General features: G+C 39.9%; 2 protein-coding genes and 1 long non-coding RNA gene across 5 annotated transcripts; 2 read left to right on the top strand and 1 right to left on the bottom strand.

Annotated features, from left to right (window-relative positions):
* Window positions 1–1086: 1086 nt before the first annotated feature.
* LOC121708512 lies at window positions 1087–20104 on the top strand. Its single transcript, XR_006031670.1, has 3 exons — window positions 1087–1099; window positions 1941–1942; window positions 19418–20104. It is a non-coding gene; the product is annotated as an uncharacterized LOC121708512 (long non-coding RNA).
* Window positions 2355–11827, bottom strand: elavl1a (ELAV like RNA binding protein 1a). 3 transcript variants are annotated; one of them, XM_042090961.1, is made up of 7 exons: window positions 11679–11827; window positions 9999–10058; window positions 5767–5944; window positions 4905–5008; window positions 4074–4227; window positions 3755–3980; window positions 2355–3483 (listed from the first exon to the last, which is right to left on the bottom strand). In XM_042090961.1, exons 2-7 carry the CDS (start codon window positions 10032–10034, stop codon window positions 3159–3161), a joined length of 1023 nt encoding a protein of 340 aa, XP_041946895.1. In that variant the 5' UTR covers window positions 10035–10058; window positions 11679–11827; the 3' UTR covers window positions 2355–3158. The 3 variants fall into 3 exon arrangements, with proteins under 3 accessions (XP_041946895.1, XP_041946894.1, XP_041946893.1); XM_042090960.1 differs by having other exon boundaries at window positions 4065–4227; window positions 9999–10068; window positions 11679–11826; XM_042090959.1 differs by having other exon boundaries at window positions 4065–4227; window positions 11679–11826.
* pex19 (peroxisomal biogenesis factor 19) lies at window positions 15687–19720 on the top strand. Its single transcript, XM_042090974.1, has 8 exons — window positions 15687–15830; window positions 17116–17207; window positions 17366–17528; window positions 17743–17828; window positions 17935–18123; window positions 18235–18393; window positions 18496–18540; window positions 18635–19720. The coding sequence occupies exons 1-8, from the start codon at window positions 15770–15772 to the stop codon at window positions 18719–18721; spliced, it is 882 nt and encodes a 293-aa protein (XP_041946908.1). The 5' UTR covers window positions 15687–15769; the 3' UTR covers window positions 18722–19720.
* Window positions 20105–20306: the final 202 nt, after the last annotated feature.

The following is a 20306-nucleotide window of genomic DNA, read 5'->3' as shown; positions in this document are numbered from 1 at the left end:
TGATGTGGACTGCCTTAAACACGTTTCCCCATACTGATTAGCTAGCTAGCTGGCAAGTAAGCCAAGCTAAGCAGCAGTAGTATGGTTCATTGTACCCTGACTAAAGTAATAGATTCCAGTTATTAAAGACAGATTGACATGATCTGCTGAAATGATGTCAGGGCTAATGTTAATGTGAGAGAAATAGACAGTCTGCTTGTTTTATTGGCACAAAGGGTCATCATTTTTAGAGAATATCTACTTGTGAGCTGCTTGTCAGTTATGCACAGCAACACTTCTTTGCATAGTGATTCAGCTCACTTTTTATGTTTAATTTCAGCATAAACTCAATAGCTATCAGTCGAATAAGCTAGATGACTACTTGTAGATATGATAGGTTACCAAAAATAATAAAGATAGTGTTCAAGGTCTGTATTAACCTAATGATCCCTTTGCAATTTAATTTGTGGAAAAGTTTGTTCCATTACAGGTCACAAAGGTAGGCCTTAAATACAGTACTCACTGAATCACTTATCTTTTGGCCCTACATGTGCTGCATGTTTGGCTACTCTGAAGTTAGAAGAATTAAAAAGCCCTTTCCTAGCCGCATGAATCATTTTAATCCTCATAAGTAAATATTATCTCAGGACCGTTTTATTTTATACAAATTTATGTTAGACGTTATCTCGCCACAGAGGTTTCCTACTACAGATGTAAAACAGACTTCAAATCATTCAACGGTAAAATAAATGCTCAGAAGAAAATGTACAAACATGTAAAACCACACACAATGACAGAAATAAATATATTGTGCATCTCCCTCTCCAATCTTTCCCCTTCTCACACAAAATGAAGGCTTAGAAAAAGGAACCCATTTAAATACAAATGAATAGATATGATATTTGCAATAAAGTAAGTAGAGAAACAGCCTGAACTGTAAGGTAAAATCAATGTGTGGATGCTCCGACTGATTGTGCCACAAGAGGGCACTGTTTTCACCTCGCAGCAGGAAAAATGACTCTCAGGTGATGGTTTGTCATGCAGCGACAAAATTCAAAATCAACTGACTGTAACAATACTCTTCCAATCGACACTTCACGACAGAGCAGATTAATACTAAGTTTGCACAAACCTTGGTTCCTGATTACTTGGCAGAAGCAGCACTTATTCTCAATCATGAACACACATGAGGGTGCAATCTCTAAGGTTGGTTTTGCTTAAATATGGTAATCAAATCACATGGTTTTAACACTGCCAGTGGGCATCTCAAATGGTGTATTCATGATGTGAACCTTTCCATGTGCTCTACTGACATTTAAAGTAATGTGTCAGTCAAATCAACTTGAAAGCCTGTCTTACCTGCAACATATATATATATATATATATAAAAATGTCATCTATCTTCCAACACATACCCACTAATAATCAAAATATGTTCATCTTTATGCCTCAGGCCATTACATTTTCAGGGATCCTTAAGGAAGAATGATGTTAAGATCCTCTTTCAGCATCATGTTTCGCAGTAAAATAATATCAATCTTACTCATTAATTTAACTCTTGCTGGGTTGAGTGATTGAGTGCTTGGATCTCTGGCTTATTCTGTATGACAACTGTCTGCTCCAACGCTTGCACAAAACACCTACACTATATCTACTCCTGTCAGTGACAAATGTCAGAATATCCCATATTCAGAAACAGTTTTGAATGATTTAATTAATGGACATGACTTGAGTGTTCCAAAGCATCCACTGGTTAATGCCAGATCTCACATTCATTTGGCCCAACAGCAGGTTCGAGTAACGTACGTGCTGTCTAAAACCTCTCATAGAGGAAAAAGAAAATTCTAAAGCTGGAGCAAGTTTATCCGAGCCTCCGCTGAATATGGCAGTCTGTCCCTCTCTAGGCAGTCACCTCCGTCCTAACTACACTAACAAACCAAAATGAATGAGTGAAATCAAAGGAGTTTAAAAAAAAATGAAACAAAACAAAAAAGGTCGCCAAAAAGAAATAAAATTTAATGATAGCAAATGCCAAGTGAAACAATGAAAACAGAGGAAACCACAAAAGCAAAAGGGGGGAAAAAAGAAAACAATAAAATCACAAGGCAGTCTCCAGAAATGTCAGGGATTATTAGTATGTAGAAAAATTAAACAGCCTCTTTCATATTTAACTACACTTCTTAGAGAGAAAAAAAAAGCAAATTTGACTTTCACGCAGGCAAAAAAAAGAAAGAAAATTCATCAGACACAAAGCAAACATTTCACAAGAGAACACCAAACTTCAAATATGACATTTTAAACAGATATTTAGTACCTTCCTTGTATCCAGATAATTCCAATGAGTTTTTAGTTGTTGTTGTTTTTTTTTGGGGGGGGGGGGGGGGGGTTGGGGGTGCTTTCGTGCCCCAATTTTTGTTTTGAGAGGAAAATGACACCTTCAATTGATTTCTTTGGTCCTTCTTTACCTAGTGTCTTTTCTCTGGGTCCCTTTCGTAAAATTACAAGTTAATAATAAAAATAAAAAAAAGGAAACAAAATCCGCTCCTGGTTATGCACTAAGAAACGCAACAGCGCTACACTCCACACGTTGTCCATGAAAGTTTTTTTCTTTATTTATTTTTTAAGTCACGTGCCAAGAAAGCTGTACTTAAAAACTCTGATATTGCTCTGAGAAGAGCTCCTCGACTACAGTGTTACTTGGTGACTGATAGTCATGCAAATCTACAGACCAACATGTGACAACTTATCTGAACGAGAGTCAGAGGTGGGGAGGGACTAGGGGCGAAATAAAATTAAGGCATCTTGTTTCCAAACTATCTTGGACTCGTGAAATCCCCGTAGTGCTGTGGACAGTAGATCAGAGTCTTAAAAGAGAGCATGCCTTGCATTTTTCACCACATATATGGCACATTGTGACATTATCAGACAGGAACTACAAGTCTTTTTGAAATATGGAGTTGGTCTATATAATTTCGGAGATGCAGAGCACATTTAAAACATTTGTCGCATCACCCAACAGATTGAAAAATGTCTACTTTCCATTAGACTTCTACGAGTATTGTAAAACTTGAAAATGCACGGAGTGGATTACACTTAAAAAAACATCAGCATTTAAACAGTGCCAACCGCTCTTTTTCGACTGAAAAACTTGAGATCTCTCCTTCATCTGGGTCTTACATTTACTTGTGAGACTTGTTGGTTTTAAAAGACACCTGTAAGATTTTGTCCCCAAGGCGATAACCGTTGAGGCTAGCAATGGCCATTGCTGCCTCCTCGTAGTTTGTCATGGTCACAAAGCCAAACCCTTTGCATTTATTGGTGTTAAAGTCTCGGATGACTTTGACGTTGGTGACCGCTCCAAACGGGCCGAACATCTGCCAAAGAATGCCCTCGTCGGCATCCTGGCCCAGATTGTAGATGAAGATGCACCAGCCAGAGGTGGAGTTCCCGGGGACGTTCACCCCAGAGATGCCGCTCATATGGTCCACACTCATGGGTGAGAACCTGAGGGCGAAACACAGGAAGAGTTAACGCAACACAATAGGACCTCATCTCATCTTTGAAATAGCTTTAAACTCATTTTGATGATACAGGGACGTAATAATTGTAGCTTGTTGCTTTGAAAGTGTGTTACATAAAGGCAGACATAAATAAGCGCCTGTTAACTGCAATGCAATGAAAACAATGCGGCTTACCAATCAAATGTTCAAATTAAAATGATAATTTTAAGGCTGTGGTTGTGTTTTTGAGTGTTTTACGGAATACGTGGCCGGACCTGAACCTCTGGGCCTGGTGGTGAACGGGCCCTCCAAAGCGCCGGGACTGCGCATGGTAGATCTGCGAGATAATCTGAGAGTTCTTCGCCTGGTTGGGGTTGGCAGCAAACTTCACGGTGATGGGCTCTGTGGCACCAGGTGGTTTCTGGCCATTCAAGTCCTTAATGGCGTCTTCAGCCTCTGCTCGCTTGTCAAAGCGAATGAATGCCACACCTCGCGACATACCTGCACAGGAGGATTGCCCTTTCGGTAAAAAAGCTAACGACATATGACATAAGGAGAGTGAGTGGCTGCACGGTTTTTACTTACTGCACTCACCTGTTCCCTGGTCAACGAGAACGCGTGAGTTAATGATTCGACCATAGCGAGTAAACATGTCCTCCACATCTTTCTGCGTCATGGTTTTGGGCAGCCCACTAATGTACAGGTTGGCATCCTTTATGGTGTCTGAGCTTGGTCTGGCATAAGAAACCTGAAGACAAGAGAGGTTTAAAGACACAAACTCTTAGCCGCTTGGAAGTAGGACTAGGACAAGAAAAACAAGAAAAACAGCATTAGTACTGCTGACTATTTGCCTATTAATGCTTTATTCACTAAAAAAATAGTTTATGAACACCAGTTGTTCAGCACCATGGTTATTAACTGGTATGTGTGATGTCCTATACATTTCTACAAATTACACCCAAAGCCTCAAGTGACCACTAATAAAGTAGACACTATACTGCTCCTATACTTTCCGACCTCACCAAAAAGTAGTCAAACAAAATGGGGTTGGGGGGTTTGAGCAAGACTAAGCTTATTCTCAAACAATTTACAGACTAATATCAAGTCTGTTTGTAGCAAGGGATAAGTAAAAACTAAAAAGAACCAACTTGCTTATAAAGGAAAACCATAAAATAAATAACTTTGTTAACACATGAAAATAAATGTATACAAATGCTGCATGAGGCCACAAGGGAAGTCTACGGGATAGTTTCTGGGATATTCCTCTGTCTTTGTTGAGTATAAATGTCTATCAAGTAGCATAGTCTCTACTGCACAAATGCTAAAAGTCTACAGAGAGACTTGACAGAGAGACCCAAGGCTAAGTGAAAGCTTTTCATTCTACCATTTGAAACAAGTGTACAGGAACACCTTTAAGCACGTTACCTTGATAGTTTTAGACTGTAGTCTCAGCCCATTGAGTGTATTGATTGCCCTTTCTGCATCACTAGGGTTAAGATAGTTAACAAATCCGTACCCTAAACTGTGGCCTAGAGAAAAAAAAAGGAAAACAACAAAACAAAATAAAAAAAACTTTGCATAGTTCCAAACGCTGCATACTGAACAAAATAATCCGTACAACACATGCTAATATTAAAAAGGGTTAAACAAGTCTGTAAGCAAAGGAGAAGAAAATAAAAACCCAAAAATGTTCAGGACAAGTATTCTGTGAAGTAAATTAAGAGCCAGACTAAGAGACAAAACAACTACTGCATGGTAGATGCTGACTCGTCTTCAGAAAAGGTCTGAAGCAAAAGAAAACAAAAGTTATATTAAGTATAATGTCAACACTGAAAAAAAACATTCATGAGTATGTCAATAATTGTCCACAAAATTTGACGACAAATCTTATCACAGATTTCTGACCGCCCACTGTACTGAAGTTGTGGAGAAAGCCAATGACACCAAGAATATAAAAATATGAGCCAATCGGAGTAGATAGTTTGTCACACACTCTCTACGACAGGTATAAGGAGACGTAGGAAAGTAAACAACCTGTCGTCAACAGTCATTCAACAGGAGAATCATGGGGGGGGTACTGAAATACAAATCAGGTGGAATATTCCTGACATGAAGACAGACAAATCCACAGCCTCTCTTTTCCAACTCAAGGAGAGGGGGAGTGAGTGAGAGACAGACAGAGGGAGAGATAGAGAGATGGAGAAAGAGGGAGGTATAGAGAGAGGGGGAGGAAGAGGGAGAGCGAAACACACACGTGTGTGTGAATGGTTCCAGGGAGAAGGCTTACCTGCCACTTTATCACGGATAAGCTTGGCAGACTCTACCTCCCCAATACTGCTGAAGAGGCTGCGTAGTTCATCTTGGGTCATGTTCTGGGGCAGGTAATTGACAATAAGGTTTGTTCTGGCATCTTTGCCTTCATCTGCCATGTGATCTTCGTAACCGTTAGACATGTCATGCACCTCCTACGTAAATCCAGGAGAGGAAATCGTTAGAGTACTCAAGACAGGCTGGGGTCCTGAATAACTCCATAAGTCACCTTTGTATCATAAAAGCACCAACTACCGCCCCTTTTGTTCAAAAATTCTAAAACAAATATGTTTTTAATACTTCACAATAACATTTGATAAATGAACCTTAAATTTTCCGGTAGTCATAGGTGTGTAGATTTCAACAAAATCTGGTTTGGTTCTTAACGGGAGCATTTACTGCCTCCAAAATCCGATTTCGTTCACCGTGATGGGAGTTTGGTGCTGGGCTGACGCCCTATTTCCGCCCACTCACACGGCACATCAACGGTTAGACCGATAATTCTCGTCACGAAATCAAAATTCCACTGGAGCTCCAAGCGGATTTGTACACGAAGCCTTACAACACTGTTTACAGCTCTTCAAGTCACGGTAAAATGTCATTTTTGGTACATAGCTAATTTAGATACACTTCTGGTGTGTGTGCCTGCGTTTCTTTATGAATCCGCCGTCTTGGTTTGTATAGAAATGAATATTAAGTGACACATGCACGTAAGAGGGCGGTAATAGGTGACGTTCAGATAGATTTTATAATCAAAACATGCCAATCCCATCTTAAACAGAGATGCTAGAATCACTTAATTCTCTAAAACGAGAGTTTGCCATCAGAGGCACAATGGTGATATAACAAGTCTTCTAGGTCAACAACAGAATAGTTTTGCAAACATAAAATTAACATTCTGCAGACGCATGTCCACCTCTGACTACTTTACACTGAGGAATAAGGGAACATCAATGATGGCCAAGGTGCATGTCTGATTGACAAATTCATCGAAGTTAGAAAGTCCAGCCAACAATGTTGGTCCTGCTGGCTGTAATTTACACTTACATAACCATTCCCAACTAAAGCACAATCCAGTTGATTCGCCACATGGCCATCCAGACAACATTTTACTTAGAGTTACCGCTCTCTCATCATTTGGAAAAATGTAGGGAAACTCTGTATAATGATAGTATCAGCCTACTTGTGCTGGAGGCCATCAGATAATCTTTAAAAATTAGCATATTCAACAACATAACGATTGATTTTGTCTGACCTTTTAAAAAATATGGAAAATGGAAGCTTCAAAGTTACAAGAAGCATTTAAGTCCATAGGAAAATGTGAGAAAGCTTGGCATCAACCATTTGTCCTTTACAGTACTATAAGAAAAATATTACATACACATACTACATACTTACTACTTGTCCCTTTATTTGGTTTTCATATTAGCAGACCTAGTTAAGTAATGAAAATGAGTTGTTTCTCCAAGCATTTGTAGACAAACAAACATAACCAACCAAGTACATTCTGAACTAGAGGTCTGCACGGGACTGATTTTTCTGTCCCGCTCCTGCATTAATGTGTCATTTTTAGTCCCGCTCCCGCCCGCATCTGTAACATGATGTCCCGCTCCCGCCCGCTAAAGCCCGCATGCAGGAGGGATAGCCTATTCCGTTTTTCTTTCTGTCTCACGAAAGGAGCACACACACCTGAGAAAGACTCCAGATGTCAGTTTCTTGGTTCTGAATGTAGGCTAACAACTGAAGTAGGCCTAGTCTGGTGCCCTCTTCCTCTGTCGTGCATTCGATTTCGAGTTTTGACAATGAGCAGCAGGAACAAATTGAACCCACGCAAACGACAATATAGGCCTGCTATCCGTCAGTTATGCTTAAACCCCGTTTTTTAATGCTGCCTAACAGAACATCCAGCTGAACTATAGTTATTAACACTACTTTAATCATTTCCATATTTAATTTTACGCACATATTTAATTTCCAGAAGTGCAGTGAATAATCGGTTTGTCCCGCACCCGCAAACGCAGCCCTCTCATCCCGCCCGCTCCCGCAAAGAGCTTTCAAAAGTTGTCCCGCGCTGCACTCTTTTGCGTCGGGACCCACGGGTCTACCGCGGGAGTGCAGACCTCTATTCTGAACTGCCAGTTGAAGTTACTGAATGACACTCCAACTGAATTCAGGCCATATAAATTTTCCACAAATGCTCAACTCACTTGGTTGCAATAGGTTGGGCAATACAGTCTCACAAGGACCATTAAAGGGGACTGTCAATTAATCACAAGACTATACGTCTAAAGACAACACACTAAAAACATCCGGAGTGTACCACAACACTTCTACTATTTGTCGGAGCTGTTTTTTATTGGTGATTGATTAGGGGTGTCACGATTCTCCAAATCCTCGATTTGATTTCATTTTCGATTTTAAAGTCACGATTCGATTAGATTTTCAATCTTTGTTTTAATATTACTATTAATGCATTCCTTGTATGTTATTGACCTTTTTTTGGCCTTTTATTTTGAAACAACTTTTTATTTTGAAACCATTCCAACCGCGAGGTTGTAATGTACACAAAACAAACAAACATCCGAAGAGACACAAGGTTAGTGTTCATGGAATATGTACTTATCAATGTGCATTTTAAGCCTTAAAGTAATTTTGGACTGTAACTATATCATCTTTTCACTTGCTAAATTAAGTAGGCTAAGTTAGTGTTACTTGATGTGAATGAACGACAAAATACTTACACACCGGTGATTTCAGAGTAACAAGAGGGGCTTTGATTTCGGTAGGTTGGTGTGTATATTTGAACTGGCTGCAGCCTAAAATTAGAGGAGTGTTGATGCCGCAGTTCAGCACGTGCGTGATCCGATTTGGATATAAAATCAAAATAAAACCCCTATTTTTTTTTTGGCCTTTTATTCACAGGACAGTGGAGAATGACAGGAAGTGAGTGGGAGAGAGTCGGGGTGGGATCCGGAAAGGACCAAGGGGCGGGAATCGAACCCGGGTCGCCGGTGTACGGTGCAGGTGCCCCAGACAGTTGCGCCACGGCCGGGGCCGTGACACCCCTATTGATTATAGTGATGTTTTCTACCGTAATGCCACATTGTCCTCTCTCAAAGCTCCGTTTTATTTCTGGGGATGGTTACAGAACCCACCACTGTGTTTATTATTGTTTGATTGTGTTTTTATGTTATTTTATTGGTTATTATTGTTTTATTGTGTTGTATATACATTCATTATAAATGTATATACATTTATCTATTTATTTGAGCTAACACATGAACAGCCGTTTGAAAAATGTAAAATTCCACATCCTTTGACCTGTGCAATCTCTGGCAAGGCAATATATGCCATTTAATTCACCTTGGCAGCAACGTCTAGTCTAGCTCTTCCAAAAGTGCTATTTAAAAGGTATAGGTAATTTATTGCAATTTACTTATGATCCTCAGTAACAGGATCAACCTATGTGGCATAGAACCCACAATACCTGATTGTGATTTGAATGATAAAACACATCAATGTAAAGTAATAAGCCTAACCAATCATTTCCATGTAAGTCAAAAAAGAATCCTGAAATAAAACTGCACAAAGAAACCCATAAGCTTAACAAATAAGCCACCAAACAGGCCGCGTTTCTGAAGCTTGAATGCCAACCTCAAGCAAAAGAGAATCTCTCTGGGATCAATTTGAGCATTGCAGATATCTGACAATGTCCCATTCATGATGAGAAAGAAGTCTTATTGTGTATTCCTGTGGTGCAAGTCATCAGCTCTCAGGACCTGAACAAACACTGTTTCACTTATTGCAGAAATTCCCACTCTGGGAAACTAACAGTGATGGGGAAATGGACGAAAGATCTTTAAAACATGGAAACCCAAAGTGTTTTCTTAGCCGCTGTCTCACCGATTTAGCATTATGACGTCAAGTTCCACAAATACAAAAGCTCAAAAAGAACAACGTCTTCAGAAGAAGGCTCTTGGTACCATTAGAAACACTATTCGTCTACACTACGTCAAACTGCTCATAGTCTTTGCTTCTCGATACTAGTATTGACATTACATCGTATATAACATTACAACTAGACAAAATTTCTTGGCCAGGTAGTATTACTATAACCATCAGTACCTTGGATATACATGGGTTGAGCTACATCACAATAATCTACTGTAACAAGAACTACATGACTACATGAGATAAGTTGCTACTCACTTTTAAGTATCTAATGTGTCCCCTTCTGACTGCCATGAAGAGACTTCACAGATCCCGAATCTGAAGGCACCAAAAACAAAAATAAGGTAATAAAAATACACGCTGACAAAAAAGGGGAGAGGACTGAAGGTGTGGAGAGGGCAAAGGCAGGTGTTTTCAGAGGGGTGGGATCAAAATTAGCAGGAAAACAATTAATTGAAATAAAAACACAAGGAGGTGCCAAGCCGCCTTCTGTGACCACCTGTGGAAAGAACATAACAGCTATAAGCCTCTGTTGTCTGGTCCAGCTTGTTTCAGCGTGTATTTTGATTGAACACCTCACTTTGATTAATTTCTTAAGGGTAAAATATGATGACCCTGATTATTTCTGCCACCGATCCCAAACTCAAAACATCACAAGTCACTCCCAGTTTAAGTTAAAATGCAAAAATTGTCTGAATTGTGATCTGATGCATTCTGGTCAGTTAGGCTACGTTTTCCCATTCATGAGCAAGGAAATGTTGTTATACAGCATTAATGTCTCACAGACAATGAATATTGTACATAACCAGACAAACAATTACAAAGTCTCCTAACCTTGGCTAATCATTTCCATTTATGGTCATTTTCAGGACTTCAATAGGACAAAACAGAAACCACCTCATTTGATGGCAAAAAAAAACATAACCTGAAATGTTTGCACTTGCTTTGAAACATTTTTTATTATATAGTGCCAATTCGCCAGGTTACTAAAACCGGAACACTTAGAAATCCTCATCTAAATTGTTCTATTCTCTAGCAAAGATTGTGTTAAATCGACAATACTTGAACACAATTTTCCACTGTTCCAATTTTACATATTTGAAATGTAACGTTATGTGAATGCATGATCTACAATTACCCTGAAAAGATTGATTGCAAACACTGCAACGAAGACAACTACCAAGCTGACTGATTTGATGACGCGGTGTATGCGCACCTTCAGCACCAAAAAGGTTCCACAACTAGGTTCCAGAAATCGTATTTACATTTATGGTACAGTAATTGAAAACGTTGACCAGAACATACCAGTAATGCACCATGACAAAGTAACGTTCACCTAAAGTTAGCTTCCTACTCAAGTTACCAAACCCACTAAGGTTATAGTTAGCTGACGTACCGATAGCTTGGTAAATGATGGCAAATAAACAACGCGGTCAATCATAGATATCATAATGTAAACCAGTGCCTCGGGTACCTCTAGGTGACTTTAAACATACATTTTTGCCATGGCTAACCCATGACATGTGAGCTTATGGTTCGAAATGCTGGCATGAAAAAGGGGGCGTGAAAGGACTGTAGGCCCTTAGCAGGCCAGCTAGCTAGCTGAATGAGCCGGATAGCTGATGTCTTCCGGTAAATTACAATGTCTTTATAATCATACTTTGATGCTGTGCGCATACAATTCTTAGGGATCGATAATTCTAGAACACCAAACAACCCTTATTCAACTGCATCCTTCTCAGTATAACTATATTTCAAGCTTAGGTACTAAAGGTGCAAGCTAACGTTAGCTAAATTTTCTTCCCGTTCATGAATCAAGCATCGGCAGGCCTGTAGGCCTTCAGCTACCCCACGCTAGTTGCGTGGAGGCCACTCTGCAAAATCAAGACATGATAACCCTCAACTTACGTAAAACAATGAAATACAAATTCGTCTTACCAACTTTTTTGTTTCGTCGATTCAATCTCGTTTCTAGAGCTGAGCTACCCTACACGTCTGTGAACGAATGCAGATGGATATTGACGTTGACTTCTCGTGACACAAACACGCCACCGGGACCCTCTGCAAAAAAAGCGAGGCTAACTTTATCCCGCCTACTTCGTCAGGTTATTCGTCGACTTTCTTGTCAATTATGCCCGGCCTCCTATGGTCACGTCTGGTGTATTTTCAGCTAGCCCTGTTTTTTAAGTTTGAAAAGAAATGTTACAAATTGTCACACGAAAATAATCGCGTGGTTAACTGCTCAAAAGTTGTAATAATTTTCTCCAAAGCTCCCCCCCATATAAATAATCACAGAGAAAAGTGTTAGTGTCATGTCACATGTGGTCCTTTAGTATCACAAGTAGGCTATTAACAATCTTCTGAGATTAATTAAATCTACAATATTGCGTCTGCCATGGGGACTAGTGTAGAGGATGTGTCAGTGAAGTGACAGTGAGCTGGCCACAGAATGTGGATTTCCTGTGCTTATCTAATTCTATTTTCACTGTTAGTTGGCCAGTGTAGGCCTATATGGTGAGCTCAGTATCAGTGTGGCCTGCTGAGCTCTGGTCAGTGCAGTGCTGAGCTCTAAGCAGGGCAGAGCTGTTTCCATGGATCCATCTCCATGATCGAGCAACAAAGGATCTGGCCAAAACAAATCACACATCCTTCAGTCCTGCGATAGACTACAGATCCGTACGACTTCTCTGAGGTGTCACAGATAACATGCAAGTCCACAGGAGAATGGTCAGGATCCATGCTGGCTGGTAGCACGAGGCATATTTGTGCTGAAAGTAGGCCTAAGGAAGCTCCTTCTCCCATGTCGGACACAAAGAGGAATTCACCAGTGATGGACCCGTCCCAGCCTTGTTCATTTCTCCAGGGAGCTTGAATCAACACCCCCGTGGTGTAGCGAATAATGTACCCGAGGGGTTTATTGATCAGCTGAGATACATTTCTTAGTGTGGGCTCAGTGGCTACTGCTTGGCGGTGTTTGTAACCAAGTATGTCAGACAGTCAGTGCCACCGGAGACCTAGTGTTGATTCCTGGATCAGCTCTGTCTATAGTCTGCCACAGCACACAGCCCACTGGCCTTGCCTCTGGGGGCAGATGAGCAATGACCTCTGGTTTATTGCCTGACCACTTTCTCATGTCGATTCAGAACTTACATCTTGTCTATAATAAGCTGTTTTGACTGTGATGGGGAACAAGGAAACTGCAGACAAGGGATTGATGACAGAGTCCAATACCTCTTTGTTTCCAGTCCTGTTGTCTTTGGTGCACTGTTGGAGTGCATAGCATATACAGCAAGGGTTGCAGCAGTGCCAAAGGGTAGGACACACCATTTGTTGATATTAGGGCTGCACTCTCTATATATCCTGTCAGATGAAGCAGAGAAGTGGTTCATTCTTATGAAGGAGCCTCGTATAGCTTGCATTGCACTGGTCAGTCCCTCCAGGATTTCGCAAGGATTTTTTGAGATTGTTGCGACCTAAAATGCCTGATTTCGCAAAAATTTAGCAAAAATTGCAATGGAAGTAGCGGTGTTTTTAGCTGTTTGTTGCTAAGAAATTGCGGGAGGACGTGAAAATTGCAAAAATAGAGGGCAATTAAAGAGATGGCATCATGTCATATGTTTCAATAGGCTATATTCATATATTTTGTAATTCATATTAAGTTCACATCTTTTTAATAATTCATATTCTGTGACCTGCATAGTGTGTGCTTCACCTCACTGTGTTCACTGTGTGCTCTGTGTGTTCACTAATTCACGGATGGGATAAATGCAGAGACCAAATTCCTTATACGCAAGTATACTTGGCAAACAAACCTGATTTACATTTACATTAAGTGGTCCAAGCACACTGTCCAGTCCTTTCAGCATTACGAAGTGACTCTCCTTACCAGCAATGAGGTGAGTTTGGACTTCAGTATGCCGTATAAAGGTAATAATAGGATAAGGAATGGTCTCCCTTTTTTCAATACCTCCCAATTGAAATAGCAGAAAATTGCAGAATAGTTATCCTATGGGACTCATCAGACACACCTCTTTTTATAGCCACTGTATGCACGCTGTATTTTCAGGTCATATGGCTTGGGAGGTATTGAAAAAAGGAGGCTGTTTCTTTCTATGAAATAATGCATTTTCTTTAAAAAATCATATAAAATACAGCGTGCATACAGTCGCTATAAAAAGAGGTGTGTCTGATGTGTCCCATATAGGATAACTATTCTGCATTGGTTTGGAGTCACTAGGTCACATGATGTCAAAGCTATTGACAAAAAAGACTATGAAGGTAATTCAGAAGGTACTTTATAGACGGTCCCTAAGTAGGTCGGCTGGGAGCAAGTAGACAGGTCATCTGTTTGTACATTGTCTGCAAACACGGGGGTGAAACCGGCTGCATAAAAACAAAATTTGAATATCTGTCGCAAATCCAAATATCAAACTAACTTCACCTCGGTGCCAAACCGTTGCAACTCTGCCATCAATCATTATGTTAAGCCCAGAGGCGGACAGAGTACACTTCATTACTTGAGTAAAAGTACAGATACCCTTTGCTAAATTTTACTCAAGTACAAGTAAAAGTACAACAGTCAGATGTCCACTTAAGTAAAAGTACTGAAGTACTTGTTTTTAAAAGTAGGCCTACTTGAGTATCAAGAGTAGCCTACATTTTCTTAATATTGCATTACTACTGCCACAGTGCTTACATTTATGTACAGAAACGTCCTACATGGAGTTATGAAAAATGTTAATGTTATTACCTTGGAGAATGTAAAAGGAATTGGAAGTAAAATCAAGTCATTTTCATCTTTTTACCATGTTGCCAGGGGATGGGCAGCATTTCTAATACATGTATTTAAAATACGTTTTTCAAAAACAAAATACTATTTTGTAATTGAAACACTTGAAGCGAAAACTATCATTAACTTGTTCAGAAAATGTAAATAGTCTGGCGAGGTGGGGCCACAGGTTGGCACATTCCCGGGATGGACCTGCTGCGTCTTCATCCATTGTTTCGTCCATGGTTTCGTCTCTTGTCTAAATCTGACCATGGAGTTGACTTTGGCGGAAAGCTGAAGGTGATTGCTGATAGGCTGTCCCAATCAGCCTATCTGCCTGCACAATCCAATCACGTTTGAGAGGGAAACAACAAATTGAGGGTTTCCGAGATTCTTATTTTAGAAGTACTAACGGGTAGGCTACTCACGGTTGTGGATAGAAATGTAGTGGAGTAAAGAGTACAATATTTGCCTCTCAAATGTAGTACTTGAGTAAAGGAGTACTCCCCAAAAATGATACTCGAGTAAAGTATAGCCTACAAACCCCTTAAAATTGTAGCCTACTCAAGTAAATGTACTCCATTACTGTCCTCTGGTTAAGCCCGCCTAACGACTCTATCGATTTGATTGGCCTGATAGAAGTTTAATTTTTCGAGCTCACAAGCCAACGGAGAGTTGCTAGATCTAGCCCTGGAAGCAAATGTAATTTGCTGCCGCTAGGAAGGGTGCGTCTAGATTTCTAGGCTAGTGTTGTGTATTATGCTGAGCATCATATATCCTTCTCTAGACAACTGCTATACACTTAAAAAAACATTGGTCAATAAAACTACTGTAGACCTTGATTGAGCAAGTAGGCCACATCATATCTGGGTAGTGAACCTGCACCACTGCAGTCGCCTGACAATTTTTGTACCATTATACAATTGTACCATTATATTCCGCTACTAACTGCAAGAATGTAATATTAAAAACGAGTCACGATTGACACCGTATTATTATTTTTTTAATCGCATATTTTGCACAGTCAAATCGGAACACTGCTGCCACTAGTAGTTCATAGCCTACTCACATTTTGGTTTGTAGATTTATCATTCATCATATCTACTGTAGGCTACTCATATCATGCCAATATTTCTGTATTGGTGCAAATAATTGGTGTTTTTGTGTGTGCTAGTCAGAAACGGGATCTGGCTAGACTGCCTGAGTCCAGATTATTCACGCATACGTCATTTACGCGCGTCTCTAGGAAGTCAGCAACAAGATGGCGTCAGCGTCGGATCCCCAGGTTGAAGAAGACACCGATTTGGATGAATTATTGGACAGTAAGCTTTGGAGTTATACCTTTAACATGTGTGTCAGGTCGGGACAACAAATGTTAGTACTTTGTATGTGTGAAGGTTTACTTTGTAGTGTTTATTCTTTACTTTTGCATATGCACATGGTATGGTTTGCACAGTAACGTTAGCTGCCCGTCAGGTTGAGAGTATTGACGCCCTAGTTGACCTTACATTTTAAGTTAATTTGTAAGATAATGTCTTTATTTTGTGGTCGTCCTGGGGCATTCTTTTACATGGCGTTGTAGTTGTTCGTCTCATAAATGCTCTGTCATAACGCTTGCTGAGCTTTGCCCTTGAAATAGCCAAAATTGCTCAATGTAGAAGCGACCCGTAGAGGATCACGGGGGAACAGTCAAGTTGCTGCGTAAATAACTGATGGCTTGATATAATTCAGGAGAAGCTGTGGAATGGTATATAGATCCAATGTAGTTGGATTGCATGAATGGCAATCTGAAGTTTTGGCCGTAAGAAACCAAGGGCATAAACATATGAACACACTGCAATTTAACAGAAATATTTGAGCAAAACTTTGAACAAACGAGTAGTTGACATAAAATAACATAGGCCTATTGCAAGTGGTTCAACCCGGCGCTCAGGTAGTTGGTGTCATTCTCATTCTTTGTGTTGCTCTGCCCTGAAGAAGACCACTTGTTGGTTGAAACATGTTGGCTCTTCTATATATTTTTTAAAAATGACTTAAGCCATACCAAATAAAGGCTTTTTAATTCATCCCTTCTCTTCTTACGTCTGACTGAGTGCCTGGACCTGCCTTTTTTGTAACATAGGCCTATTATTGTGTCATGTGAAGCATGTTGTAACTGTAAATTTGACATGTTCTCAGGTGGATAGAGATCCTATTGACAGAATGATGATGTTTTTATCACATAATGTGCCATTACACAGAGAGTGCAATGTTACTGCATGATAGAACTGAAACAAACCCACATGTGAATAGTTAAGTTGTAAGACCTTCTTACCTCACTCTCTTACATGGGCTTTTGTCCGGAACTGTCCATCACCTAAAGGCTTTAAGAGGAGCATGTTATCTACAGAATTGAACTGTCACTAACCATCTACTATGACTGAACGTTAACATTCAGGTTAATCTGCTTTAGAGAGAGTACATTTTATTACTGAAATTAGTCTGCTTCACCCTTTAAATGTTTTCAGGTCTTTGTGGATGCAATATCCATCGCTAATGACAATGGCTGTCACAGACAGTCCGCAAAGTAGTGTTTAAAAGTTAGGACTAAGTTGATATTTCTTGCAGGTGCCCTCAATGACTTTGACAAGACAAACGTTCCACCTTCTGTCCCAGAGGCAGCTGCTGGTCCAGATGCAGAAAAGGGAGATGGGAAGAAGGTAAGCTCCATTTCACAGTAGTACACTTAATGAATTCTCAGACACTGTATGTAAAGGTGTTGTTTTGAGGATGTAGTATATTGCCTAATTGATGTGCCTGTGTCACCCAGGCCTATAATTTTTATGTTTTCATTCATTTTGACTGTCTTTCGCAACAGGCCCCTCTGCTGGAAGACAGTCAGTTTTTTGAGTCCCTGTTTGAAGGGGAGATGGCGAACCAGGCCAAAGAGGAGTGGGAGAGGGCAATGGCTGAGCTTGCCCAGGAGGAGCCAGAGCTGCTGCAGCATTTTCAAAAACTGTCTGAAGCAGCAGGGAAAGTCGGTATGTGGAAGAGTGTGTGTGTTTGTGTACTGATTTCCTTCCTTTAAATTACATGCACATGCTAAACAGATCATTGTATGTTAAAGTGGCACAGTGGATTGTAGAGCAAGCTGTATGTGTTACTAATTTATTTTATTTTATTTTTCTATAGAGTGTGTTTTACAAATGTACAAATGACATGAGATTTGTTGTTTTATCACATTTGTTCCTAAAGGCACTGATGTAGCTTCACAGCAGGAATTCACCTCATGTCTGAAAGACACCCTCAGTGGACTTGCAAAAAATGCAGACTACTTGCAGGTAATCCAGCTATATGAATCAATGTCAGAAATTTGAAGTAAAAATGAAAAACAAATTGTTACCCAATGAAAAATATTGTTTAATATTTGTTTAATCCCATTCTTAGAGTTCAGGTTTAGCTGGAGACGACCTAGCAAAGACACTAGAAGGATTGGGATTAGAGGATAATGGAGAAGGAGGAGGAGGAGGAGGAGGAGGAGAGGATGGAAATATTTTACCCATAATGCAATCGATCATGCAAAATTTGCTCTCCAAGGAAGTTCTGTACCCATCACTCAAAGAGATTACACAGAAGGTATATCATATCATCAATCACTTATTGTGAAGATGTACTGTATCTGTAGGAGAGATTGATTTTTTCCAGTATTGTATGTTGCATGTCTCTGACTTCTCTATTTACTTTAAGTATCCTGAGTGGTTAAACAGCAACAAAGAGTCCCTTACTCCAGAGGACTTCAGTCGTTATGAGCAGCAGCACAAGATCATGGGAGACATTTGCTCCCAGTTTGAGAAAGATGGAGATCAGGAAAGCACTTTTGAGAATATCCTGGAACTAATGCAGAAGGTAAGTAACTCTATCAGACATTTTCTCCATGCTCGCCTTAAAAGATTATCAATGATTGATCTTTTATACAACAACACATTGCATTCTTATATCTTTCTGTAGCTGCAAGATCTGGGACAACCACCAAAAGAGTTGGCAGGAGAAGCGGTATGTACATGGTTTTTTGATAGAAATAGGTGATTTTCATTTGCACCACTGGTGTTGTGTTTCATGTAATCTATGCTGTTTTTTTTCCTTACAGCCTCCTGGCCTGAACTTCGATATGGAATCTTTGAATATCCCAGGAGCACCTGGGGCTGGACCTGCTGAGCAGTGCTCAATTATGTGATGCATCACGAGGCACTATATCAGGTGTTTGCAATACTGTGTCACAAACCCTGCTCCAGGAGCATGAGGAACTAGAAGTCAGACCCACATCTGACATGACATGACATGATCTGATCTGTTCTGTTCTGTTATGAATACTTTCAGGAGAGAGCTCAGAGTATACAAATTTACATGGATGCAGGCAAGACCCCAGTGCAATGCCTACCCTTGATGGGGGGAAAAAAGTCTCTCCTTCACTGATCGAACATTCACAAGAAAAGAGCCGCTCTTGGAATCTTTCACTTAACTTCAATCACCTCTTTGCAATCTTAATTGGTTAGAAGGCTCAAGTAATGACTGATCAGTTTTGATCATCTCACGGTTGCAGGAGAGTGGAATTGGCAGAATGGTAAAAACAATGCACTACATGATTCTGTAAAGTTTCTGTGTGGTTTCAGCTGGTGTGCCAATAACCTCAGACTCACCTGGGTCCTGAGCTCAGTCTTGTCTGTAATGGGGTCAGGAGGATGATGTGAGGTCATCAATGTAATAAACTTAAGAACAGCTAGAAGGCCTCACTGAGAATGACCGACAGGTACCACTATAAACCTCAGGGTAGCAATACTGTTTCACTCTCCTCTGGGGTCTTTTGTTTATGCTACGCTATGGCATATGTAAGTGATTAATTTATATTGTTTTAACTAACCAGGACAAAAAGATAGACTATTAACTATGTTTACATAATCAGCATCTTCACAATTTCAAAGAAATCTTATCTAACATTCCCATTTCCTAGATAACACCACTAAACACATTAGATGTTGAATACCATTCACATTCTGATCTTCTTTCAGTCTGCAATGGTGTAATAGTGACAATGGAAAGGATGTCATGGATTTTGCACCCTGTGTGAATATATTCACTACACCCAGATATTATTCATTACTCTGAAATCCTGATAACTTGTGATGTAAAAGAAAACCGTGATAAGGAAATAAATTACTTGGAATGTGCATTTGAATTTCTGTCAGGCCTTAAGTGATGTGCCTCCTCATCCTCTATGGTGTACCCTTGTATATTGTATAGAATTGTGCGTTGCTCAGATTATTAGGTTATAATTATATGTTGTATATATGTTCTCACAATGATCACTTACATGTACAGTTCTGACAGATACCAAGTAACATTTTAAAAATAGAAGTCGTGTCTAAAGACAGAATTGAATAGCAACTCAACAAAACATTAACACATTAATTATGACATAAATGGCATAGTGCAAAGTTAAAGTGAAGGGGGGGGCATAATCTAGCCGCCAATCTCCAAATTAGAGAGCCTGTTACAACCTTTTACTCCCACCACTTTTTTTCATAATAAAGAAGTTCAAATCTATCGATTGAAACATTAACAATGTCTCTCTTGTCCTTGGATGTGTGACTTAATCGGACCATAGCTGTTTACACGAAGTGCAGGTTGGAGTGTCTAATTCATTGTGTAAAGTAATAGGCCTATTGATATGATATCACTTTGAAGGTTACAGTGGAAAAGGTTACAGAGAAACAAAATACAGGCAGGCCTGCAATTAGGCTACAGTACACCAATTTTACTTT

Source organism: Alosa sapidissima, chromosome 1, assembly GCF_018492685.1.
Source record: "Alosa sapidissima isolate fAloSap1 chromosome 1, fAloSap1.pri, whole genome shotgun sequence".
Classification (NCBI taxonomy): Eukaryota; Metazoa; Chordata; class Actinopteri; order Clupeiformes; family Clupeidae; genus Alosa; species Alosa sapidissima.
Note: the sequence above shows the minus strand (reverse complement) of the source record. Positions and strands in the feature narration are given on the sequence as shown.